The sequence below is a fragment of the Xenopus laevis genome, chromosome 8S (genome assembly GCF_017654675.1).
Source record: "Xenopus laevis strain J_2021 chromosome 8S, Xenopus_laevis_v10.1, whole genome shotgun sequence".
Classification (NCBI taxonomy): domain Eukaryota; kingdom Metazoa; phylum Chordata; class Amphibia; order Anura; family Pipidae; genus Xenopus; species Xenopus laevis.
In genome coordinates, this window is record NC_054386.1 from 64,533,685 (window position 1) to 64,561,071 (window position 27,387).

The window sequence follows — 27,387 nt, forward strand, 5'->3', positions numbered from 1 at the left end:
ATAACTATGCATTATCAGCAAAGCATTCATTCTGGCACTCAGAGTTAAAGTGACATATGTTATTGTTTGGGTACATGCCTTATGGCAATACCTACTGTGGAATCTCTAAAATTAATGCCACATTCAGTGTTGTGGCAGCTCCAAGGTTCCACAGAATCACTAGTGCAAGAGACGGGGTTGGACAAAAGAACATTGAATGAATGACCTCAATAACAACATGCGCATCTATTTTAGGGCAACCACTCTTAGGGCTAGATTTGCAAATGACCCTAAAAGCTTTCAGTCCTGTGGCGATACTGATATTCTAAACTACCATTGTAATTTAAAACTTGAATTTGGATACGGCATACTGTTGGGAGCAGATTTATCAAGGATTAAATGGAAAATTCTAATTTTTGAATTAGAATTTTGGGTTTATTTATTAATTAGACTAGGGAAAACTCCAATTTCCATTACAGTTTAAGAAAAAAATCAAAACTCGAATTCGAAATTTATCATGCACTGTCCCTTTTAATAATTCAAATTTGACTATTCGCCATCTAAAACCTGTGGAATTGGTGTTTTAGTCTATGGGGGAGCTCCTACAATCAAGTCGTTTGGTGAAAAAAAAAAAATTGTGAAAAAACTTGAATTCGATCAAATTTCAATTATATGGGAGTTTATGGGGGTTTTTATTACCTCCCATAAACTCGAAATTTAACTCTTGATAAATCTGCCCCTTAATGTTAATCAATGGTTTCCCTTGGATTTACCAATTTTGCATCCATAATATCCACATAGGAGTAAAGCAAAATTAAGAGGATAATTTTAATAGATCTCTGAGCTGCTTATTAATCCACCTCTGATATTATAGGATTATCCTATAGGTAAATACAGTGGACACGTTTAAAATCCAATGAATATTACTGTACATAAATGATAAAATAACTTCTGATGTTCTGTTGTGTTCTTTAATCTTTAAATAGATGTACACTCTATTCAAATCACATGTGCACCACTTTCTCTAACACATGCTTGACAGTCACAACAATTAAATATAGCATATTAATTTATGCACCCTTTTCTCTTACATGGTATCAGAACTGCTTAGAATAAGATTTAATTTATTCATCATTATGAGATAAGCATATGTTTAGCAATGGAATGTTAGAATTCACTACAAGATGATTCCAGCAAGAGTAGAACAAATAGAGTTGAGAGTTGCCAAACGCACAACTGTTTTTTGAAGCCATACAGGAAATATTGTGGTTTTCATTTTTAACCCAATATTTTGTATTATATTTTGTAATTTAGCCCCATACATACCACTGTAGTGGGAGTAACACTGGTGATTTTTTATAGATGAAGAATACAGGCGTGACAAAGGCTAGAGTCATTAAAAGAAGAACTAAAGCTTAAAGCTTAACTAAAGAAGTAGGTTAGAAATGCTGTTATGTTTTGGGCTTCTGTACCAGCCCAGGGCAACCACAGCCTTTTAGCAGTAAAGATCTGTGCCTCCACAGATGCCCCAGTAGCTCCCCATCTTCTTCTTCTGCTGATTCACTGCACATGCTCTGTGCTGCTGCGAGTTACTGAGCTTAGAAAGCAACTCAAAATATACAATACACATAGAATAGAAATGTCACAATATAAAGCTGATTAGTAATAAAGATAATAACAACACAGACACCCATACAATTAGCATAAGAATTAAGTAATCAGCCCTGTAGCATCTGCTTATATTACAGGCCAACCTCATTTTCTGCTCGATAATTTGCGATGACCCCAAAGCTTAGATTCTCAACAGCTACTCAGAGCATGCAAGGTGCATGCATGAATAGGGTATGCAAGGTGATTTGGTGCATTCATTTGTACAACACAGGCATGGGAGTGGTAGATACTTTATTATCTTACAGGTTGGACCAGTGAACTATCTACTGTATATGAATCTTAAAGGAGAACTCAAGCTTAACGAAGACGTAATCAAGAAAAACTGTACATTGTAATTTATTCTGCACCAGCCCAAGGTGATCAGAGCACTTGAGGAGTGAAGATCTGTGAATTTGGAAATGCCCCTGTAGCTCCTCGTCTTCTTTTCTGCTGATTCTCTGCATATGCTCTGTGCTGCTGCCACTTACCTAGACGTAGGAATTAACTCATATTATATTGTATATATAATATATAAAAGCCATAGTTCAATGCTGACTAGTAAATTATTCAGGTTATCATTACATGGCACACTAGAAACAAGTGCAATTTGCACTAGAATGTAATTATCCCTGCAGCATCAGCTTCTATGACATATGAACCTCATTTTTCAATCACCCCCAAACTTAGCACCTCAACAGCTCCCCAGACCACACTGAGAATGTGCATGCCACCAGGATTTACATAGCAGGTATCCCCATCTCCTCGCTTTTATTTGTGTGAATTTTCATCATCGGGACCAGAGCTATGGGGATTGGTGCATGGGAAATTTAAAAAACTATTTTATCTCCTGTGTATCCCCATTGTTTCTGAACCAATGTGGGTGTGGTTGGGCAGCATGCCACCCTCTAAAATCCTGCTGCTCTAGGCCCGGGCCTTGGTGGCCTTTCCACAAATTGGTACCTATATGTCAGTAACTCTCTGAACAAAATCTAAGATGGTGACCCCCCTGTACAAAATGTGAAGGTCTGAATAATCACTGTTATAGAGATTCTGAAAAAATAGGCTGGTGCAATATGTTTATTATATAAAATATGCCTTTTTAACCCATTTTTTTGTTTTGTTCTGCTTTAATAGATACAGTATATAGTAGTTGAGTAGTTGCCAGAATATCTGCAAGTGTGCCAGTTACTGACTTGAAGGTGCAGAGAGTAGGAAACCCTGAATTTTCTTGAAGAGTACCTACTTGAGTGTGATAAGACAAAGCAGTGAAACATTTGTTAAACAAAGTCAGAGAAACAAAAGTGGTTTGATGTATGTCATTTGAATTAAATTACTTAAGTAAAAAGGACTTTTAAAGCACAATTAAAAATGTATCAAAATTTAGGCAAATACCAAGAGAGGCATTTTGTGTGAAGTATTCTAATCAGAGGAGCTATAAGTAAAATCTCTAACTGGGTTCACATCTGCGGAATGCATCTGGGCTAGATTTGTGTCGGTGTCTATCATTGTTTAACAACTATATTCATATGCTGCAACAGAAGTGCAACCTTTCTGTAGGTAGGATATGATTTGCATATATTTCTAGCTCAGCTTCTAAAAACAAAACCACATATTTGCAGAATATTTGCAGAAACACAATGCTCCTTTTATTCTAGACGGATAAAAAAAATATACTGGTAAGTATGTGAACTTGCAACTATTTATTTGTTTATTGTTAATTCACAAACTTTGTACTAGACTGTATTCCAACACGCAAACCAGCCTTTAGAATTTGGCTAATTTAGCCGTGTGTGCTTTTTTCAAAATAGTGAATTAGGGAAACTGTAGTTGTTTCTGCAAAATATTCTATGCATGTAACACACGTACACATAAGATTTGGTGATACTCTACTTCTATGACAAGAACAGTTGTCTATTTGCATTGTCTATGGTAGTGGTCAGTACAAGACAGTGGTGTAAATTAGTGATAAACTAGAAAATACATTTTGTTGCTCTGTATGTTGGAGAACTACAACTGTCAGAATTAGGTGAGCTGCTGGATCTGAATCAATAATGGTTATGTATATAGTACATTATGACTTGATTAAAGCATGATATAGCATTTTAGAAACGTTTTTAGAAACGATTCCATACTGAACAAAATAATACAGTAAGATACCTACAAATAGAAAGAAACCTGTTGCCGACTCATCCTCAGCTGACCAAGATGGCAGTTATTGGCCTGGGTATGGTCCCTAGGCAATCCCCTCCATACAAAATGGTCATTTGCCAATGAACAAAAACAAGTCAATGGTTCTTTGAGGCAATTTTTAGCTTTATTGTTGCACAAACCTATCATATTTACCTCTACAAACCTTTCTCAAGCCAAGCTGTAAGGATGGTATCAACAAGTCAAAAAGATTTGTTTTAATATACCAAAACAAGCAAGTAATATAGCAGGTGTGTTAGAAATCTAAAGAAGAATTAATTGCAGTTTGTTGTGACATTGGATCAGCATTGCAATATCATTAGAATGCTGGTCTAAACTGTAGCTGTTTGAAACAGGGATATGAGAAGTATCTATTTATTTCTGAAATTTTCAAGATTAGCTTTACATAGACACCTCATTAAATCACACAAAATGCTACACTATAATGATGCAATAGCAGATATAATATATGAATGCAGCACCCAGTTCAAAGACAGAGCAAATGATCTGGTGTATTTCATTCACTCCTGCAATCTCCAGTAGAAGGAAAATATATAGAACAGTTACTGTATTACATGAGATTCTGATTCATCTGTTTGACCTTGCTATAAAGCTCCTAAATAATTCTAATACAGGTATGAGATACTGATTATGTTCACATAACATAATACCTTCAAAGACACAAGGTAAAATCTGTTAAATACTGGATAAAACTGTAATAATATATTTGCCAATATTGCTTTATTTTTGTTTTTTGTTGTTTGTTTTTGCTTAACACGCTGTAACAAAGTCATTATTTTACAATATCTCTATGTAGGTTTTTTACACAATAGTACCCATTCTATTTCCTGTTCTCCCAGTTCAATATGAGTTATCCAGCTGACAGCATCTTCATCCTGTTGCTGTTCTCTTCCATCAAAACTATCTGACTCAATTAGGCCTTGCTCAGTGAGCAAAATAATCCTTTCAACATTGTTGATTAACTGCAGTGCTACAGTGTTTGAATTTGCTCTAGGGATCTATTGCAGTCCTTTAAAGAGGCAATTTGCTCACATTAACCGAAGAGATTAGCACTTTTGAACTGTTGTTCCAAATTTGCATACGTGTAGTGGACTATGCAAAGACCTGTGCAAGTGCAACAGAAAAATCTATAAATACTGTAGCAAACTTTTTACCTTGTTTTCATCTCCTCGGGTTTACAACTCCTGTATTTTTAACTCCACTTACAGAGATCCACTTAAAGGGGTGGTTTACCTTTGAGTTAACTTAGTATGTTATAGAATGGCCAATAATATGCACATTTTTACTTGGCCTTAATATTTTCTTTTTTATATAATTTTTCTCTTCTGACTCTTTCGAGATTTCAGATCTAAAAATCAAAGGCTGTAAGGCTACATATTTATTGTTATTGCTACTTTATATTGTCTTTCTCTTCAGGCCCTCTGCTATTCTTATTACAGTCTACTATTCAAATCAGTGAATGGTTGTGAGGAAGCCTAGCAACTGCAAATTGCAAACTTAAGAGCTTCTGATTAAAAAGCGAAATAACTCAAAAATAGAATAGTGACGGGGGAATTTCTCCCATTTCGCTTCGCCGAAAAATTCGCAAAAAAAGTGAAATCAGAAAGTTCACGAAAAAATCGTGAAATTCACGTTTTTACTAAAAAATCTTGACATTTGAAGGTTTTCACTAAAAAATCATGAAATTTGAAGGATTTCACAAAAAAAATCAAGAAATTTGAAGGTTTTCACAAAAAAATCAAGAAAATCGGAAATTGACGCCGGCGAATTTTCACCGCCAATTCGTGACAGGCGAATTTATTCTCCCATCACTACTCAAAAAACAAAAATGATAAAAAGAAAAATCAAAATCCATAGCAAATTGTCTCCGAATATCACTGTCTCTACATCATACTAGTTAATTCAAAGGTGAATAGCCCCTTTAGAGAGAATTTGTTTAAAAGGCAGCTCTCCATCAGGGCAAGTTCCACAGGAGTCCCAGGGATTCCTGTGCGAGTAATCAAACCCACCTACTTCAAACTGCCAGCTATATGTGCATGAATTCATTCCATTTACAATTCTGAGGATGATAAATGCAGTGTTCATTTATTTTTAAGGTTATGTGGCTTTCTGCAGACCACTTCTGGGCATTTTATTGACCTTATTCTCAACATTGGCCCTTCTATGGATTTTTCTACCATCTTTTCCATTTGGCATGACTAATCTCCAAGTAAGTTTTATGATCTTAAGTATTATTGACTGACCTGGAAATGCACTGGCCTAACTATCCTGCACTTCAGCCAGCTCTTTGTCCAAAAGCAATTGCAATGGCAGGTTGGTGCATAACCAATCAGATCATAACCAATCAGATCCAACATTTAGCTCATGTGGGGACATATTTTACCTGTTTAGCCAGACTCCTTGGTCTGGAACCTGGAGCCAAACAAATATTGAACTGTTGAGACAAAAAAAAAGAACATCATAAATGTCATTGAAATTTGTAGTCATAATCCACAGGGGTTCTTTTCTTATCCATATTACATAATTGATTTCACTTTTTAAAATATACATTTTTGCAATTAAGTTCATGAATTTTGAAAGAGGAACTGCAACAGAAAATGTTCAGTTATCATGATAAATGCACGTGCAGACTGAGTCTGCTTTACTTACATTTATCATTTTAAAGGTTAATGATTATGCAAATCATCAATGGAAAAGAACATATAATCATGACTTTTGGATTTTTATAATGAAATAGATCTTTCAAGCATCCCCTGAAGAAACCCCTAGGATATTGCTTTAAAGAAAGTATATTACTTTCATTACATCCATCATTATTTTAACTGTTGTTTTGATTCAAATAGTTTTCACAGGGTGGCGTAAACTGTTCTTTGGTATTCATTAGATACATATTTTCCTTATCTGAATATTTGTGCATTAAAATGTTCTTTTAAAGAATGTTAAAGCCATATAAAACAGCCAGTTATAGGTCTGATTTAGAACACAAGAACAATTGCAAAGTACACAAATGCAGGCAAAAAACAATGCAAAGAGTTACTTGTATCAGTGCATAAACCTCTGTACTTGTAATTCTGTAGGGTTAGGCTGGTGAACTGCCATCATAATGATAGAGCAGTGACTTTTGCAACATCTTATCAATGGCACCTGCTCCATGCTGAATTATTAAAGAATTTCCCCACTTCTAAACAAGTGAATTACGCCTAAAGAAAATTCACCATATTTCCCTGGATTTTTTAGTATATATGAGATGTGAAACTACACCTAATGTACTGAGAAGAACTTTGGTATAGTCAGACCATTATATTAAATTGAAACTTAAACAAGCCCAAGGTATACTAAGGGGCAGATTTATCAAGGGTTGAATACTTCGAAATTCGACCATCAAATAGAATCCTCCGACATTTGAATTTGAAGTCAGAGGATTTCATTCATCATACGATCGTATTCCGATCGTAGTACAATCGTACTTGGAATCTTACCCAAAACACAAAAACTTAGAAATATGCTCTGGCAGGTCCCCATAGGCTAACGTAGCACTTCGGCAGGCTTAAGTTGGCGAAGTATTGAAGTCAAAGTTTTTTTAAAGAGACAGTACTTCGATTATCGAATGGTCGAAAATTAAAACGTTTTTTACCTCAAATCGAAGTCGAAGTAAATTCGAAGTCGTAGTATCCTATTCAATGGTCGAAGTATCCTAAAAATTACTTTGAATTTCACATTTTTTTACTTCGAAAATTCCCTCAAATTCACTTTGACTCTTGATAAATCTGCTCCCAAGCAGCTTTGAAATATCTAGAACAATAGAGAACATTTGGAAATACTATTTACAAATTAAAGACTATGTTCTGAGAGAAATTGAAAATTATAAAAGTTGTACATAACTTTTCTTGGCAAGAAGGCACAGGGTGCTCCAAGATAAATTACTGTTCTTTCAGTAGCTACTCCTTACTAAGCAAAGATTATTTCCCCTTTAGAGCATTACCACCTATGGAGGAAAATACATTTACCTCATCAAAGGGAACAATAAGATAATCCTCATGCATGTGAAAAAAACAACTATATAGATAAACACATTTTTCTGTATAACCTATGCTTTAAATGGGCAATATACCCTTTTTTGTTCAACATAAGTTTAATGAATAAGGCTTCTGCAGAAAATGATTTTTTCCTGTTGTTTTAATCACAAATAATCTATGTTTTTGTTATTTCTTGAGGTAAACAGAGCAATAGGGTCTGGCTACGACATGTTTGGTCCTTGTGAGATAATGAAAACAACGTGGTATAAGAAAAAATGTGAAGAAAAATGCTTATTAACTAATTTGGTGCTCAAAAATTTCCAATTTTGGCAACATTTCAGCTGAAATGGTTGATACTGAGAAAGGCATCTATCTTGGTTAATAGTATAGTTTAGTATGTTATAGAATAGCCTGATGGAGCATCACCACATGCCAGTACATTGCAAGATACAGAAAATCTTGTCATGTAATCTTGCATGGATGTCATTTGCCCCTAATCAAGCCAAGAATAATACATTGTATTGTCATTAAGGTATAGGTATGATTTTTCATCAAAACACCTTATGTTGCCAGTTATGTGTGCGAGCCAATGGATGAGGATCATTGATCATTCTAGAAGAAGGATTTAGCACTAAAAACTTATGTCTGGACATGGTGCAACAAAATGTGAAATTTTGATGGTTTCATCTGTAGGTCTTCTACAGTTGCATTAAGTGGGCATGATAGAAAGACCTCTGAATACCATCAACACCTTTGTGCTTTTGCCAAGGCAATATATTTTCCCACCTCCTTGCAAGCATTCATACCACTAAGCTGAAACAATATTATTGCAATTAGTTATTTCCCAGGTGCAAATTTGCCAAATGTTTATAAATGACCTCATGCAATGTAGGTTCACCAGGGTTCTGTATCATAATATAGACCTAGGATAAAGTTTAGGGTTTTTAGACTGCCTTGAATACAGTACAGGTATATATATTTTATGTTGAAAAAGCTTTTTAATGAATAACTGTGCAACTATATAATGTTTTCAATTTACTTTTGTAGTTCACATGACTCTGTTAATCTTTAATTTAACTCTTGCAAACAAAAGACAAAGGTTATATCCACCATCACTCAAATGACCTACAAATGTATGCAGTATCCATGAAGCATACTTATTAAATGTAATCATAGCACAATATGCCTGTAAAGCATTGTGACTTATTTTGTGCCTTAGTGAATTACAGTGTTTAGCATATCAATTTATTGTTTACTTTCTAATTACTTTGAGTGACATTATGGTTTCTAACCTAGAAATATAAAATGTTGTTCTATTTAATGACAAAGAAAGAAAAGACAAATTGGACAAGAACTTTTCCCCCAAGATTGCTAAGTTAATCAACTATAGTATCAACAGTAGAGCAAACAAGTAAACTACAGTTATGTGTTCTAGTAACAGATGTCATATTGCACTGTTGAAATAAGACAGAGCACTTAACAGATTCTTATGGCCTGAAATGCCATGTTTTTCTAGCAGAACATTCAATTATACTAGGAGGGTGGCAATATGATGCATTCTGTTTCGACATTAAACTGATAGGCTTATCAAGTTATTTAACTGTGTAGTTAGGCATCATCAAATGTGCTGATATAATGATACCACTAAAAGAGTTTAAATTATATTGTTTTATCCTTGAAAAATAGAGAAAACTATATAAAAACAATGGACACAAGTCCATCAAGATCAACCTTTTAACTCTATTTTATCCTGCCTAACTGCTAGTTGATCCAGAGGAAGGCAAAAAAACACATTCAAGCCTCTCCAATTTTCCTCAGAGGGGGGAAAATTCCTTCCGATTCCAAAATGGGAATTGGACTAGTCCCTGGATCAACTTGTACTATGAGCAGGTGGGTGATCAGTTAATATTACCCACTGATACTTTTCTGTAGGTCACTAGATCTGTAGCAAACTTTGCACCATTCATTGCATAACCCCATGCAAGAAAAGGCTGTAGTTCTAAATAAAGGCATGGAGCCAATGAACAGGAACTACCACCTACAGACAGATACATAGATTTATTTTTCTCATGTAAGCAGCAGGCAGGATAAAAAAAATATTGACCCTAGTATGTTGAATATGATAGGGACCTTTCATAGTAAACTGATGTGAATGATGTACAATCTCTGGAAAGTATTGTGGAATATTTTTGCATTATATAAAAAAGAATAACACTGTCGAGGAAGGATGAGTTCTATCCAGGAATCTGATGCCATACTGGCTATGCAAGTTGTATTTAACTCCTCACACTACATTAAACAAAGCCATTCCTAGTAACTTAGTAGTTTTCAAAGCGATAACCTTTGATAAGCCAACTTCGATTGAGTTAACTCTGTCCTGTTATTTTTAGGAAGCATTATTAGAGTTAATTCCCACATACCCCAGTATGTATTTCTTTTTATACAGTGCAAATCCACACATTGAGCAATGAGAGTACATTGATCAAAAAGACACTAGATATAAATTTCCAAACTAGGCACAATGTCCCAGTGGGTAACATGACTTTCTTTAGTCCTTACTGTAGAGCAGGGATCCCCAACCTTTTGAACCCGTGAGCAACATTCAGAAGTAGAAGGAGTTGGGGAGCAACACTAGTGTGAAAAATGTTCTTGGGGTGCCAAATAAGTGCTGGGATTGGCCATTTGGTAGCCCCTATGTGGATTGTCAACCTACATTGAGGCTCTGTTTGGCAGTACACCTGGTTTTTACACAACCAAAACTTGCCAGAAAGCCAGGAATACAAAAATAAGCTCTTGCTTTAAGACCACTGGGAGCAACATCCAAGGGGTTGGAGAGCAACATGTTGCTCACGAGCTACTGGTTGGGGACCACTGCTGTAGAGAGTCATTGGAACTCCACAACAATGGCCTTCTGGTGTACTAAATATTATGCTATGACCTAGTTATACAGCATTATATATAGTTACAAACGGTATTTGCATTGTCTCAACAGAAGTGGCTTCTATCTAACTATATGAACGTTAGGATGAAACCACTAAGCCTAATTAAAATCTCATTTGGTTGTATTTGGAAAAAAAAAACTTACTCTAACTATTCTGCCTCCAGTAAGTTGTGGTAGAAATGGGATTGAAGTTACATTTAGCAGTAGTTTACTCACAAGAACACAGCCTTTAGATGAGCTTTAATTCCTTGACCTTTATTATAGATTTGATGCAAGAAATTGTAATCCACAGATGAATCCTTGAGGTAAAAACAAAATACCTTCACACCCTCGGCTGAACAAGGTAGAAGTGGCTGCCACTCTGAAGGGGAGTTACCTGGTGGGTCATGTATGCGTCTCTCCTCATAAACATACATACAGTATTTAGATTATTTACACTAATCCCTTAGAATCCAAGCACATAAATACAATGATGAGTAGTTTCAAAGTGACTCCACATCATCATAGCAACAATTATCCAAAAGATCCACACAAAAGTAAGGTAAATGCCAGCTTACTGGGAGTTGTTGGCTTGTTGTGCTAATTACAGTTGTAATGAAATATATCAGCATCTTTGAACTTTTTTTAAATTATATACAAATTAGAATGACTTGTTTATAATGGGCTGTATGGGAGATGGCCTTCCCATAATTTGGAATTTACTGGGTAACAGGTTCCCATATCAACGATCCCATACCTGTGTATACTTTCAGATCATCACAATTATTGACACTTTAAAATTAATATTTGATTGCACACAGTTTCTGCACGCTGGGTTTAATATTGGATACCGAAAAACCTTGGTTTCATGATCCCATGCCTATACACCCAGTTAGAGGGGCAGCAAAGCCACGCAAAGCACCAGCACTCCTTCTCTATGTTTAAAAGTAAGAGCGAGGTTCTTTTCTTTTAAGACTGGGGCACCAAGAGAACTTGATATCAAGTGCCCACCAACCACTACAAGACTTACAACCACTGCTTGCCAAGAAAACACTGGTATTGACATTTTGAGATACCCATACAGTATTTACTTTATATTGCCAAATAGGAATAGGAAGTATTTTTCAAAATAATTTGCTCATTAGAGGATATCAGGTCAGTAAAGTCTGTGGGAAATATTTTATACACAGAGATATTACAACAAATGTGTACAAATATAGGACCTGATCTCCAGAATGCTTGGGACCTGGGGCTTTCTTGATAATGGACCTTTCCATAATTTGGATCTTCATACTTGAGGTCTACTAGAAAATCATGTAAACATTAAATAAACCATTGTTGCCATTAAGAAAAAGGGAAATCGTTTTTAAAAATGTTGATTATTTGGATGCAATAGAGTCTATGGGAGATGACTTTTCATAATTCGGAGCTTTCTGGATAACGGGTTTCCAGATAATGGATAGCACACACTCTGCGCCACCTTGTCTGGCACAAATTTGTTACCACTACGCTAATTTACTAATATGCTCAGCAGCCAAACAATGGTGAATTTTCACTAGCATTACTTCCCCTGGGCGAGCATTTCATAGCGCATTTTTGGTAGGCTTCATTTCCGGCATACAGGATATGATGTCACTGACATAAGATAGAGGAAGATGTAGCTTCATTTTGACAGTTTGCCTGGTCTGAGGTGGTGAAGTAAACTCTGGCGAAAGGGGTAACGTTCAATAAAATTTGCATCTTAGTGAATTTGTGGAGAAAGACCCCTCGCCAGAGCAAAAAGTCACCTGGCGATAGGACGTGAAGCTGTAGACGGTCTCATCCACTAGCGAATTGTCCTCTATGCCTGTTAGTGAATTGGCAATGTCCCTGTGATGAGATTTCTGGCAAATTGTCACTATCAATGACCACTTTGCCCTTTAGTGAATCTGCCCCATTAGTGAATCTGCCCCATTTTTTTACGATTTTATCGAGCCTTTTCCCACACCAGACTTTTTCTTGAAAATGTATTGATAAATATGGTAATAAAAAAGTCCAAGGGTAATTTTTAACGAAATAGTGAGATGCATAACACCCTTTAAGTGTATTTAACAAGGTGGAATGCAAAATATATACTAAATTATCCAAGAGCCAAGGCAGGTGTGGTACACGTGCTACTGATATCTGTAAACTGAATTTTGGCCATGCAATTGTAACACACACTCCTCCACTGTGTACTGGGTAACAATATCAGTGTAAGTATTTGCAAAAGATCCTAAACATTAAACTGTATGCAGGAGGCCCAAAGGTGGAGAAGGAGGGCATAGCTGAGGAACATCTGATTTAAAATTAGGGGCGGACTGAATATGTACATATATTTTTGATGAGATTTATAGAAATATGAGACATTATGAATGGTCAATACATATCCAAGTTAGTCTTGTAATCATAGTAAACTGACTGATACAGCCATGTTGTCCATGTTTCAACTGCTTAAGCACATAGTGAAAACCACTGTTCAAACACAAGGTGGCGCAAATTCGCTAGCGACCGCTCTGCCCACTTTGCAACACTTTGCAAGGTGTAAATTGCTAGGGCAACGCTAATTCACTAAAATGTAAAGTTGCGTCTAGGGCACCAAACGCTGGCGAAGTTGCGCCATCGTTACCTCAGCAAGCGAATTGAAGTTGCACTATCGTTGGCTAATTTGCAAGTGAAAGTTGAATGGATGTACAGTATATGTTGCAGCAAATACATTACATTACACACGTCCAGGGAACCTTAATAAAATAAAATAAAGTTGTTATAATGCCCTACTCATGAGCCCAGTGTATAGTTTATGTGCCATATGTTAGGAAATGTGGGGGAACCCAGGTACCCAAAAAAAAAATAATGTCTTTTGCAGGCTATCACCCTGAAAAAAGTAAAAGATGCCAGCGTTTTTTGGGACTTTTTTTTCAACAAAAAATTGATGAAATCCTATCCACTCCACTGCACTTCGCCTGGTCTGAGGTGGCGAAGGCAAATCTGGCACAAGAGGTAACGTTCAGTAAAATCCGCAACTTACTGAATTTGCGGAGTTACGTCCCTTCACCAAAGCGAAAATTCGTTGCAAATGATCGCTGGCGAGTGTCTCTTTCGGTAGCGAAGTTACGCCTGCACCTGTTAGGGAATTGGCGAAGTACTGAAATGATGTCATGCTTGTGAATTCACTAGCGTTAGTCACATCACCCTTTAGAGAATCTGCCCCAAGATGTGTATATGTGTGAGTATCTGAAAATACATAGGGCATAAAAACATTTTAAAATGTATTGGTCTATTCACAGGTGACAGTAAAGTGAAGTACATCTTCCAATTTGTACAGGTGGTTAGTCACCTTTATAATAACACTCATCTACTAAAATAATAACAAATAACAGTATGATACAGACCCACTTGAAATTATTAGGTTTTATCACAGCTACTATTTTTTGTTGTATAGATGTAGATGTATTTTTCACAACAGTGCTGCACAAAAGAGCACATGCAAAGAAGGTAACATAATATTTTCCCACAAGTTCTGCTTATTTCTTTCCCACTCATTTAGTTACCTTAGAAGGACTGTATGTTAGTCTATTCCCTGAGTGTACATGTTACATAATGCAGATAACGTGTGGGTGTAAATTATCTGCAGTGTAAGCTTTGCTTCTCTAGTCAGCTCTGTTATGCTCTCCTTTAAGACATATAAGTCTGTGTATGTCTGACAGGAGCCAATGCAGCAAGAAGAAAGGTAAGCATTTACCACTTTTTTTAGACAGGGGACAGAGGGAGGTGAAGTGGAGGGGCAAGGGGGACTGTAAGGACTTGTGGTTATTTTCAGTTTAAGAAGGAATTCTATAATTGTATAAGAATACAAATAGTCCACAAAGAATAGTTGACCCTAATGTACATTTAAATTACATTAAATAATGTGACTACAGTACATCAGTGTCAGGAGCGCTGGTCGGCGCGTCCCTCCTCGATGATGGCGCATCCAAAATGGTGGCGCCCATAGCTACCACGTGGGTAGTGGCGGCTCGATGACGTCACGGGTCTGGCGCTAAAATTTGAAATAAAAACCCTTCCAGGTCACGAGTTCAATGCCCAATTGTAGGTTTTGTTTGGAACATTCCTGGGTGCTTAATAATTCCTGTTATATTGATTCCTGGACTTTAGACCCTGCCTGAACCTCAACTTTGTTATTATTCTGCCTGCCTTTTGGACTTTTGCCTGGACTTTGATTAATATTACGACTGATCCTATTTGTACCGCAAACTTGGACTTGCACTCCTAAAGTTTCCTCCTTGGTCCTGACTACTCCCACTGGGAGCCGATAGGCCCCCTGACATCACTGAGCCTTCAATGAACCTTTTACATCCCCCTATAAAATAACTAAATGCCAGCAATGCCCATTAGATTAAGTACTAAACACACTAGAACATCTGTGTGTACCACGTTACCACATATTTTAAAATAATATTTTAAAGTGTATACAGATATTTAGAAAGATTCACATGCCCTGTTTTCCCAAATGAACACATGTGGATAGGTTTCTTTTGCATCATAAATATTAAAAGTTTTGAGTAGTAACCTCCTGTTTTTTTACTTTAATAGCCTAAATGTAGGCGGTCAGTAGCAGCTTTCTGTAATGAAGAAAACTGAATTCACCAGGACATTATCAAGAGTGAACAGTTGGATATACACTGCATGAATGAAAAGATGGATTTAACATTTTATAACATACTGTAGATTTACGTATAGGAATTGTTACCCATACCTAGATTAGTTTACTTTTAGGAGATTAAAAAACTACTTCAAAAATGTAAAAACGATGTTCTTGGTACTTTTGCAGTTAAAGTACCATAAGAAACTTGGACAATGAGAACCACCTTTTTTGGATATATATATATGGTTATGGATAGACAAAACGTTATATATTTAAAGGCTGATGAAAACTGAGGAAAGTCCTGCCCAGCTATAGGAATAAAAAGAGCATAGAGAGAGAAAGAAAGGATCACACAAAACCAAGCTGAATGGCCAAGCACACAATAAACTGATCTAAAGCACAGGCAGAAAAGGAATAACTATTCAGTCAGTAAACGGGTTACAAAACATTCTTTGGGTAAAACTAGTAGTAAATGTGGGAAAGTGGAAATAAAGAGGCTGAGTGCTAAAGCGAAAATATAGTGGATGTGCATTAGGGCAAAGCCTGCCGATGTGTGGTGTTTTACACAGCATAATAAATATGCCCCTTAGTCTAGCACAGCTGTGGTCTGGTGATTGGAACCAACATGAAGACCCACAGTCAGAACCTCCTTATTTATGCTCATGAGCTGGGTTGGGATTCAGTAGTGTTTCCTGTGTCATGCTTATTTCTTTCCTGTCTGCACTGGTATGCTGTCACAGATACTATTTTAAAATACTTTAAAATACTGGTGGGAAATATAAGAGATTCAGTTTCCGTTAAGTCTTTAATGACAGATGTGATTAGAACTTCTGGGGTAGTGGTGGCCCACTTGAAGGTCCCCCCTCCAGACCCGGATTTGCGAAAAAAAGGTCACTAAGGCCCAGGCCTAGGGCGGTGCAGTGGTGAATGGAGCTGAAGGAAAAAGGCCACAGCTTTATTATTCATGTTGGTCTTAATAATCTTGCCATAGATTAATAAACGAAAGCTATCTCTTTTAACATATATTGTATACCAACCCATAAGCGTCTCCTGCCTTAACTGCCAGGAATTAATTGGCAAAGAAACAGATATACAAAAATAGTCTTTATTCCTCCTTAACTCTGTGAAAATTTTTTTTTTTTAATCTTTCCTTCCTTATACATAGGGTGGGCGGGTAGGATTTTAAAGCTCCCTTCCAGCATTGACTTCAACACGTGTCGCCATCCTGCTCCTGGACCTGCTCCCGGATGGATAAGTTGACAACTGCACCAGGTATATAAGCCCTCTGTCCCCAAATACCTGACCCATAACAACAGGACATACCTGTAATAATGCGCAATACTGCACCAAATATTCTCCAATAAGCATAAAGCTTTAATTAAACACAGCTGTACACCTACCTCTGGACATGTTAACTACTTAATTGCTGGCAACCTTCCCATGTGCACCTGACAGCCAATGTTATGGCATTTGGTGTCAGGGAATGGGCAGGAGATACAATAGTTTTTTTAATTTTTTTTTTTATATTGCTTCGGTCCCAATGAAAATTTGCTCAAATAAAAGGGAGGCGACAGGAGCGATGAACTGCAGCAGGCCTAGGGGCACCTGCTACGTAAATCCAGCCCTATCCCCTTCACAATCTCCAGGGCCACCTCCCAACATAGGCTCCCCCCCCCACTAGAGTGCGTGCACGCAGTGCTGCTACACATAACTTCTGGCAGACAAGGGAGCAGGCTTTTATTAGCCACTTGCCCAGTCTGACCCTGGATGAGGATTCCTGCCTAACACCATCTTAATGGTGCTGGTAGTTCCAGGCATCCATTATAGACACATCATACTCAGGTTTAAAGAAAATCAACATCACCTTGCTGCCAAACAAATGATGCGATCCCAACTCTGAAAGCTTTAGGGCAGGACTACATGACGCGATTGGACCCGACACGTCGCTATGCGACTAAACGCATGCAACGTGTCGGATGTTTTACATGAAACGGAAGTGAAGGAGTAATCGCATGTTACAACTACATTGATCCGACTGTCGGATGAAAACGCAGCGTTTTCATTATGTTTAAATTTGCACTTTGTATGCTGCACCTGCGCAAATATACACTATGCATTCAAGGCATCTAAAGCTGCATCTTGCATTTCCACATAGATGCACCCAGCAAGCTGGTTCTGTGCTGCTGTCTGTTGAATGCAGTGGGCCTACTGATGCAGCAAACTTGCGGCTAAACAATCACCAGCAGACATCATTTAGACCGAAGTGCAATGTGAAAATTGAACATTTTATCACTCACAATTGCATCAGACGCATCACCACCTCGCATGCACAATTAAGCTGGAGTTATGGGGGGAAAACTGCATTGTGGGGAAAAAAATTAGACTTTCACCCAAAATGGCACTTTTGCTCCTAAATAAGATCTATTGTGTACCAGTCTAGGCAGACCCTTTCTGGAATGCCAGTAAATTAGCATACTTCATGTGCCTATGTGTTACCAAGGCAAGAGATGCTTTATCAGGCATGTCCATCCCTCAGCCCTCCAGCAAGACAGACCATAACAAATAGTATGAACTCACAAGTCAACACTAATCTTTGGGCCCCTCCTCAACACACATGTCTAGTTTATGTATATAAATAAGAAAAGTCTTACAAGTGGCCCAGTGTTTGTAGGGTGAGCCTATATTTATTAAATAACTCAAGCAACATTTCGGGACTGTATCTCTTCACTCAAGTAACAGATTAGTCTATAGGTAAACATGTGCTTTATATGCACACACTACCTCCTTAGTGGACAACACAGAATTCACTTGGTTCCCCAGCTGTACATTGTAGCCAAAAGGATCACAAGAATTGTCATCACTCTAAATCCATAGTCCTAAAAATTGAATAAATGTCAGAAATCCAAAATGTACAGTTAATAGTATCCCCCCTACAACTGTGTGATATAAAAATTCAACTGCAGTATACAAAAATACATCCAGGTTTAATAATGTGTCTGAAATACAGTATAAGTACAACCTTGCTGTTGGAGAACAACTCTTCCCCTCTCTCAGAGTGCTACCTAATAGCCAATCACAGCCCTTATTTGGCACCCCAGGATTTTTTTCATTCTTGTGTTTCTCCACTACTCTTTTTAGGGCTCTTACACATGAGCCCAGACACACTCAATTCTTCTGTATGGTCCCATCCTCACGATGATGCAAGCAGGTGAAATGCAGCATGTTGTGTTTCACCTGCGTTTAGCGATGTCTGTAAGAGCCTTTACAATTGGTATTGGCTCACAGGTAAAAACCCCTGAATAGTATCATAGCTGCAGGTATTACAGGGCTTGCAATTACATTTTGGGACAAAAGAGAAAAGTAAATGAATTCTGGGTGTATAAATAATGTCATATACAGAGGATGGACATATGAGTTATAAATAAATTAAGGTGTCATTAGAATGATGTTGAGGGACCTGCAACAAATATCAGACCAGTACTTATCGTGACATCAATATTAACAATTGATCACTTATTAAGTGAGCCACCTTTGCTACTACAGATGTTCAAGAATTGTGATCCAAGGCAGAAATCTGAGCTAGTTCAGGGACTCTGAGAGTTGCAGTTCCCCACCATCTTCAGTGCTGAGGGTTGCAGATTTCTGATCTGAGTTTTAAAGTCTGAGATAAATAAACCGATAGCTTGAAACTAACTTTTGGACTCAAGCAAAATGATCAACCTTTCCGGCATTTAAAGATATTGTATATCATGGTCTCTGGTGTTCATTTAATCAGTGACACAGTTCCTAGACGTATGTCACTAAGGTCCTAACACTGCCATATTTCCCTGCTGGGAAAGCCTACCAGCTATATTCCCTGCAACTCCCTGTGTGAGGTTTACACAATCTGTTCAAATCCTCCAATAAAGAAGTCACAAGCACACCAAATGGGGGGGGGGGGTCATCATTTATTTGTCTCTGCCACCCCCAGTCCATCCGGTCAGGAAACAATCGTTTCACTGATCTCCAGTCTGTGTAGATGAGGCAGGAGAAGAGCTTTGAGTTCACTTTCTAAGCAGCATCCAGTGTTTCAGGCAGCCTTGATCCTAGCCACTGGCGCCAACCACCACAAACCTGCATTTCTTTGCCTTTCTCTTAACAAATAAAGCTTTGCTTTCATAACCCAGTGGTACTGCAGATCAATGCAATGGAAAAACCTGCGTTGTCTGCATTTATTCTTCATGCTTTCTGCTCTTTGCACTCTTAATTAGGCCTGTACTTAATTCCTTATTGGTATTTTTCCGTTCCAGTTGAATTTCTGCATTAACCCTTCTGGTATCCGCTTTGTAAATGCACCTTCACCAGTCGTAATGTTTCCTTCTCGCCCCTCAAGAGAAAGAGTGTCCCTTGGTTTGCACAGGGTAGATACTGCAGCCACAAAGGTCACATAAAGCCTCCAACAACAGCATTATTAATTGTAAAAGCATTAGTACTTTAGTAGCAGAGATTATGTGTCGGAACTCCAGTACAGACCTATACCTCCAGAGATTTTAGACAATCTAGCCATAATTACATGCTGTCTCTCTGAAACAACTCTTTTCTGCACGTAGTGCTGGCAAATGACAAAATCGTGTCTAAGGATACAATGCTGTCTATCAACCAACGTCTCTCCCTGCCCCTCATCATTATTAATAGCTAAAGGTCGCTCAGGCAACCACCATGCAATGCAAGGCTGTGGGAATGTGCAAGTGCTTTAACCCCACTAGTGGCACAGGAACACTGCACTCTGGTTGGGTGGGGGTTGAACTTCAGGAGGGAAAAAATTCATTTGAATGAAAGAATGAATAAATAAAGAGACCCACATATTTAGTAATACAAAGAGCACTTTTACTGTCGTAGCCCAGTTCGAGTGGAGACATCCACACAGTGTCAGAATTTATGGATCAACGTGCAAGAAGTAAATAGTATCAGCTGTTATAGCCTGAGGTTTTAATTGCCGCAGGTCAATCCTTAATATAGACATGTTTGCTGTTACTCGTGAGCCCATTCGCCTACAGAGGGGCTACCACAAATTTATCCTTAATGTGCATCCCTCACATGTCACATGCACTGGCAGTTAAGGTTGGAACATTCATTTAAATCACGTTTCAATCATAATTGGAATAGCAACCCTACAGTTCTCTACAACTTCTACCCCCTGACAGCAGAATTCACCTGGCTGAGCATGCTGGGAGTTGAAGGGGAGGAATTCAATTTGCACAGCCCTGGATTAAGTAGTGTTGTTAATTTACATTCAACATAGCTCTCCTAAATGCATTCTGTCTATTAAAGTGTCTGCTCCAGATTAACCCATTCACACACAGAGACATTTCAACAGACACTTTTCTTTGCAATAAGAATTGTTCTTCTATGGCAGACAGTCTGTGTTTATATTAGATACATAAATGTGTTTAGAGGGCTTTTCGCATCACAACCACACACTATACAGTATATATATATTTCATTAAGTGCAGCCCTACTAAGAACATTTCTAGCAAGTGTCACCCAATAATCAACAAACAAGCTGCTAAGCTCATACACAGCATGCATAACAGGTGACACAATGAGCTTCCATGAAGCAAGCATCATTTGCAACTCTGCCCCAGCATGCATTAAACTTACTGTAGTTTCTCCCAAATGTAGTGCAGCTTGGGAGAGAATATCGAGGGTGTTGGGAAAAAGGGGGGGAGAGAATGAGGAGGGAGGTTGTGCAGCTATGGTCCTCTTCAGCTACACAGGATCCAGGGATCACAATGAGTTTCACACTCCTTTTGCCACAATGAAAGGGACGGATGAGATTTGGGCTTTCCAAGGGGAGTGCAGCAGGAAAGGGACAACGTGTGTTCAGTGCTCCCCCAGCATCAAATTTCCAAGGCGTGACGTCAGTCCCTCTCTGGCTGAGGGAGCCTGCAGAGTACAAGGCACTATAGAAACCCCCACTCACAGGGAAGGCAGCCACAGCAGCAACTACTCCCAGCTCCAAGCCGACTTCTGCACAGCTTTTCCCTCGCTGGAGCCCTTGGAACAGAATGATTAACATAATCTGGGATGCTGAGCTCTGATATGCAAAGCTGCATATGCCCTGCATAGGAGACAATCCTCATGTTCCCTGATGTGTAAGTACAGAGTGCCTGTCAGTTTAACACTGCTACTGATGCATGCCTAGGGATGGCTTCACAGGGGGGGTTACTTTGAATAATGACTGAATTTAGAAATGTATTCCCAGATCATTCAGTTTAATGATGATGCAGGATATGCAAGTGCACAGCTAACTCTCCTTGCTCTATTTACATATCTATTGCTTTTGTTTCTCCCTCTTCTCTCCAAAGGTTTTAACGTAGGTACCAGATCTGGAATCTGCGGAGTATAAAGATGCTGAGCAGCATTTTGTTGCTAAGTGTTATATCACTCGCTGGGATCTTAAAGACAGAGTGCCGGAAAACTGCCAAAGACATATGCAAGATCCGCTGCATGTGCGAGGAGAAGGAGAATGTGTTAAATATAAATTGTGAGAATAAGGGGTTTACAAGCGTCAGTTTGCTCCTGCCTCCCCAGTCTAGAATCTACCAGCTTTTTCTAAACGGTAACTTACTGAGCAGACTGTATCCCAATGAGTTTGTCAATTACTCCAATGCTGTGACTCTCCATCTAGGCAACAACGAACTGCAGGAGATCAGGACTGGTGCTTTCAATGGGCTAAAAACCCTGAAGCGGTTGCATCTCAATAATAACAAACTGGAAATGCTCAGGGAGGAAACTTTTCAGGGCCTTGAGAGTCTAGAATATTTGCAAGCAGATTACAATTTTATCAGTGTTATTGATGCAGGGGCTTTCAGCAAGTTGAATAAATTAAAAGTCCTCATTCTCAATGACAATCTCCTCTTGTCTCTCCCCAACAACGTCTTTCGTTTTGTGCTGTTAACCCATTTGGATTTGAGAGGGAATAGGCTGAAAATGCTACCCTTTGCGGGTGTCCTTGAACACATAGGAGGTATAATGGAGATCCAGTTGGAGGAAAACCCTTGGAATTGTACATGTGATCTGATTCCACTCAAGGCATGGTTGGATACCATTACAGTTTTTGTGGGAGAGATTGTCTGTGAGACCCCCTTTAGGCTGCATGGAAAAGATGTCACTCAACTAACCAGACAAGATCTATGTCCTAGGAAAAGTGCCAGTGACACAAATCAAAGAGGGGCACATCCAGATTCTCGTATCCAGAGATATCCCCCTACCTTTAACCCTGCAGTCATGCCAACCAGAGCCCCCAAGGCTAGCAGGCCCCCCAAAACTAGAAATAGGCCCACCCCTAGAGTCACAGTGTCTAAAGACAGGCAGATCTTTGGGCCTATAATGGTGTATCAGACCAAGTCTCCAGTGCCTCTCACCTGCCCTGAAAGTTGTGTCTGCACATCTCAAAATGCTGACAGTGGACTAAATGTCAATTGCCAAGAAAGGAAAATTAGTAACATTTCTGATCTCCAGCCTAAACCTACCAACCCAAGGAAACTGTACCTGACAGGTAACTTTTTACAGACTGTTTATAAAACTGATCTTATTGAATTTGGTTCTCTGGATTTGTTACATTTAGGAAATAACCGAATCGCAATGATACAGGAAGGTGCCTTTTCAAATCTCACAAGTTTGCGTAGACTTTATCTTAATGGCAACTACCTTGAAATACTGTATCCTTCCATATTTGATGGCCTGTATAGTTTGCAGTATCTCTACTTAGAATATAATGTGATTAAGGGCATTTTGCCACATACATTTGATGCTTTGAGAAACCTTCAACTTCTGTTTCTCAACAATAATCTGCTGAGATCACTGCCAGAAAATGTATTTGAAGGCACTGCACTTACTAGACTCAATCTGAGAAACAATCATTTTTCCTCTCTGCCTGCAAAGGGGGTTCTGGACCAGCTTACAGTGTTTATACAAATAGATCTTCAAGAAAACCCGTGGGATTGCAACTGTGACATTTTAGGTCTAAAGAACTGGATAGAACAGTCTAGTTCCACTGTAGTTGTGCAGGAAGTAACATGTGACTCACCACTTGAGCATGCTGGTGAACATTTAAGGCTTCTGTCCAAGGAAGTAATTTGCCCAGATTACCCCAATATGTCTGATGCTACCCTCTTATCATATAATCACAAATCCTTCACGCCACACCCTTCTCGCATATATCCAAGTCCATACCCAGAGCTGCACACTGAGGTTCCCCTCTCAGTGCTGATTTTGGGATTACTGGTTGTATTTATTCTTTCTGTTTGCTTTGGGGCAGGCTTGTTTGTATTTGTTCTTAAAAGACGAAAAGGGGTACAAAGTGTGCCAAGCAGTAGTGCTAATAACTTAGACATTAATTCTTTTCAGCTGCAATATGGATCATATAATGCAAACAGCACTGATAAAACAGAGGCTCATGTGTACAACTATATTGCTCCACCTGTTGGACAAATGTGCCAAAACCCTATCTACATGCAAAAAGAAGGTGATCCAGTTGCCTACTACAGAAACCTTCAAGAATTCAGTTACAGTAAACTGGATCATAAAAAGGAGGACCCACCGACTATAGCTTATACAATAAGCACAGCTGAGCTGATGGAAAAGCAGCAGCCCCGAGACGAGCCTGAGCTTCTCTATCAGAACATTGCAGAGAGGGTAAAGGAATTACCTAGTGGAGGGGTGGTTCATTATAACTTTTGTACCTTGCCGAAGAGGCAGCTTATGCCAGCGTATGAAACAAGGCGTCAAAATCAGGACAGGTTAAATAAAACTGTATTATATGGCACTCCCAGAAAGTACTTTGCAGAACAATCAAAGCAGGAGCACCTTTTGCTTCACAGAAAACAGCAATCAGAGCCAGATTATCTCGAGGTTTTGGAGAAACAAACTGCAATAAGTCAGCTGTAGGCAGCCTAATGGAAGGCTTTGCTTCAAGCCTGATGTTTAACTGGAGTGTTACAAGCATAATGTGCATACCCTGTATTTTTTATCGTTATACAGGTACAGATGCATTGTAATACTTTTGACTGCAGAGCAAAGTATTTGTTTTTCTTATAAAACACAACAATTTTAAATTATTTCTACATTTTAGAAACAGTCTAATACTGTTGTATTTTTCAGCAGTGGTTTTTATTTTACTTTTCCTTTCCTTTTTTTTTTGCCTTTTCAATTAAGGGTAAATATGTTTTCTAATGTTAAGTAGAAGATCTTCAAAGATCTTAGTGATCTGAAGCTTTTTTTTTATGTAAATATAATACTTATGATTTCCATTCAATTACCGACTGTAGCCACTGGGCGTCACTTTTTGTGTTTAAGTGCCTTTGCACTTTAAGTAAATTATATAATTGTTTCCTTTAGCATATTTTTATGTGCTGTATTTCATTGAAAAAGGAACTCCAGAGGAAAATAAATTCGTATTATTGTTTTAACTGCTTAGAGAAATATCTATTTTACAGTATATTACAATGATGCATTATTAAAAAAAAAAAATATATAAACTGTATTCCCCATTTTCTAGGTTGTCTCCAAGGATTGTCCAATCGGTTTGCAGTAAATTAATTGCTCATTTTCTGCAGAAAATTACAGATGACTTTTCTATATATATATATATATATATATATATATATATATATATATATATATATATATACAGTTTATTAAAATGCTGAATACATTCGAACACATTACAATGATATATTTTTAAAAATAACAAGCACTTCTTAAAGTACAGATGACATTTTGTTTTGAATGCTGACACTGTAACCAGTTGTAATGTAGTGTCAGATTAAGGATGCAAATGTCACAATAGTGATAAATCAAAGACAGATTTTGGGGGAAAGTGAAAAACAATTCAAATGATTAAAGTCCAATATTTGCATCCTTAATAGGGGGAAAATATTTTTTACATTCACATAATTGCCCAAGTAAAACAAACAGCCATTATTTACAGCAAAAACAGTTTTGTTTGTCTATTGTAAATCCTTATGCAACTGGGATGGTGATCTGCATATAAAGTAGGCCAAGCTTTTCAAATCTTTACTAAAGCAATTGATAGAGTCTGAAAGAAGCACACTGTTTCCTTTTCATAAATAGGTTACTGCAGATAATAATCCTTTTTTTTATCATGGAAGCACTGGAGTGGCCATTGCTGACTGCTTTTAACATTTCTATAAATTATACCATAGTATTTGCTATTGCCATGAGTTATTTTTAGACATGTTTAATTGCAGTTCAGTGCAGTCAAGACTGCCAGCAACACCATGGTTTGATAGGCATCAATTATTTTCTGGTTATCTATAATTTGCATCTTAGTCAGTGAATGGGGCAACAAATAGCATTTTTTTTGCTTTTCCCATTAGGTTTCTGTAACAGTACTCTCTGTGGGAGAAATATGGGTATAGCATCTGCAACATATTGAACCAACTGAGATTAAAATCTGATTGCATAGCTGGAACATGGCTGCTATCATGACACATTTACTGAGCCTAAGCAGGAAATTGCTAGGTTTTTTTTTCTTAGCAGCTTCATCCAACTCTTTATTAGTTTTTTGAACACTGCTACTAAACTTAATCTAATCTCTCCTTTTATTTCTGCTACATTGCATCACCTGTCCACTTGGTAAACTGGTTTTGATATAGGAAAATGGTCTAAAGATTGGTTCAAAATGAATGTATGGGATCAGTTATCTGGAAACCTGTTATCCAGAAATGTAAAAAAAAAGTCCTATTTAAGCAAATAGTTCTACATTTTTGACTTTTTTTTATCTGAAATAATTAGTGCTTTGTACTGTACTTCTTAATAACTAAGCTTGCATAAATGGTAGTGCTAAGGCATGGTGCTCTGCATTTAGGAAAGATCTCTTATGCAGAAAAAAAACAAACCCTAAGCATTGTAGATAACAGATCCCATACCTATACTATTGGTACATGTGTGGCTGCTATGCATTCTTAATACAGTTGGGTTTTGTCAGTAGGATTGAAATGATTAAATAATTTGTAAATTTATTTTAAACTTAATTTTGCTAATCTAGTATATATATATATATATATATATATATATATATATATATATATATATATATATATATATATATATATATATATATATATATATATATATATATATATATATATATATACACATATATATATATGGTATAGGATCTAATATCCAAAACCCATTATGTTGAATTTTGGGAAGGCTGTCTCCCATAGAAACATTTTAAGAATATTCACCTTTTCTCTGTAACAATAAAAAAGTACATTGTACTTAATTTAAACTATAATATATTGCACTGGAGGCAAAAAAATACTTTTTTTATGTTTAAGTGATTTTTTTAGTAGACTTAAGGTAATGATATCCAAAGAGCATTATGGATAACAAGTGTCATACCTGTTCCCCTTTCATAAGAACTAGATCTGATTTCAGTACTATTTGATAAATGTTTTAACTTTGACATCTTTATACATTAAACTTACAGATAAATAAACCCAGTTTTTGCATATAAGAGGTTATAAATGTTGCCCTGTTGTATATACTGTATATAGTAAGGCATTGTGATTAGCAATATATCAGAATGCAAGAAACTTTGCAAATGAAATTGATCAGCATCATCATTTGTTTTCCCAGAAGCAGAAGAGCATTCTGTCCACTTTCATTCATTTAGTAAGGGCAGAACTCCATGCGATCCGATGCGATAAGCTGAAAGGAAATGCAGCTGAACAGTTATAGAAACATCGCAGCTACAAACTACACACAACACGACTGTCGGATAAAGACGCAGCATGTAGCGTTTGCATCTGACAGTCGTGTCGGGATCCATGTAGTATGTAGCTGCAATGTTTCTATAACTTACATTGTACTCGGCGCCTCCGACTGGTCGTTTGCGTTTCCTCTCAATGCGCCGCATCGGATCACATTGTGCCCTG

General features: G+C 37.6%; 1 protein-coding gene and 1 long non-coding RNA gene across 2 annotated transcripts; one reads left to right on the top strand and one right to left on the bottom strand.

Annotated features, from left to right (window-relative positions):
• Positions 1 to 1,571: 1,571 nt before the first annotated feature.
• Positions 1,572 to 21,212, bottom strand: LOC108700122. Its single transcript, XR_001932953.2, has 3 exons — positions 21,077 to 21,212; positions 6,221 to 6,271; positions 1,572 to 2,117 (listed from the first exon to the last, which is right to left on the bottom strand). It is a non-coding gene; the product is annotated as an uncharacterized LOC108700122 (long non-coding RNA).
• slitrk2.S (SLIT and NTRK like family member 2 S homeolog) lies at positions 21,109 to 24,888 on the top strand. Its single transcript, XM_018233012.2, has 2 exons — positions 21,109 to 21,570; positions 21,784 to 24,888. The coding sequence occupies exon 2, from the start codon at positions 21,827 to 21,829 to the stop codon at positions 24,365 to 24,367; it is 2,541 nt and encodes an 846-aa protein (XP_018088501.1). The 5' UTR covers positions 21,109 to 21,570; positions 21,784 to 21,826; the 3' UTR covers positions 24,368 to 24,888.
• The last annotated feature ends 2,499 nt before the right edge of the window (positions 24,889 to 27,387 follow it).

Coding starts and splice junctions, on each gene's coding strand:
- slitrk2.S (XM_018233012.2), top strand. CDS start 21,827: ATGCTGAGCAGCATTTTGTTGCTAAGTGTTATATCACTCGCTGGGATC.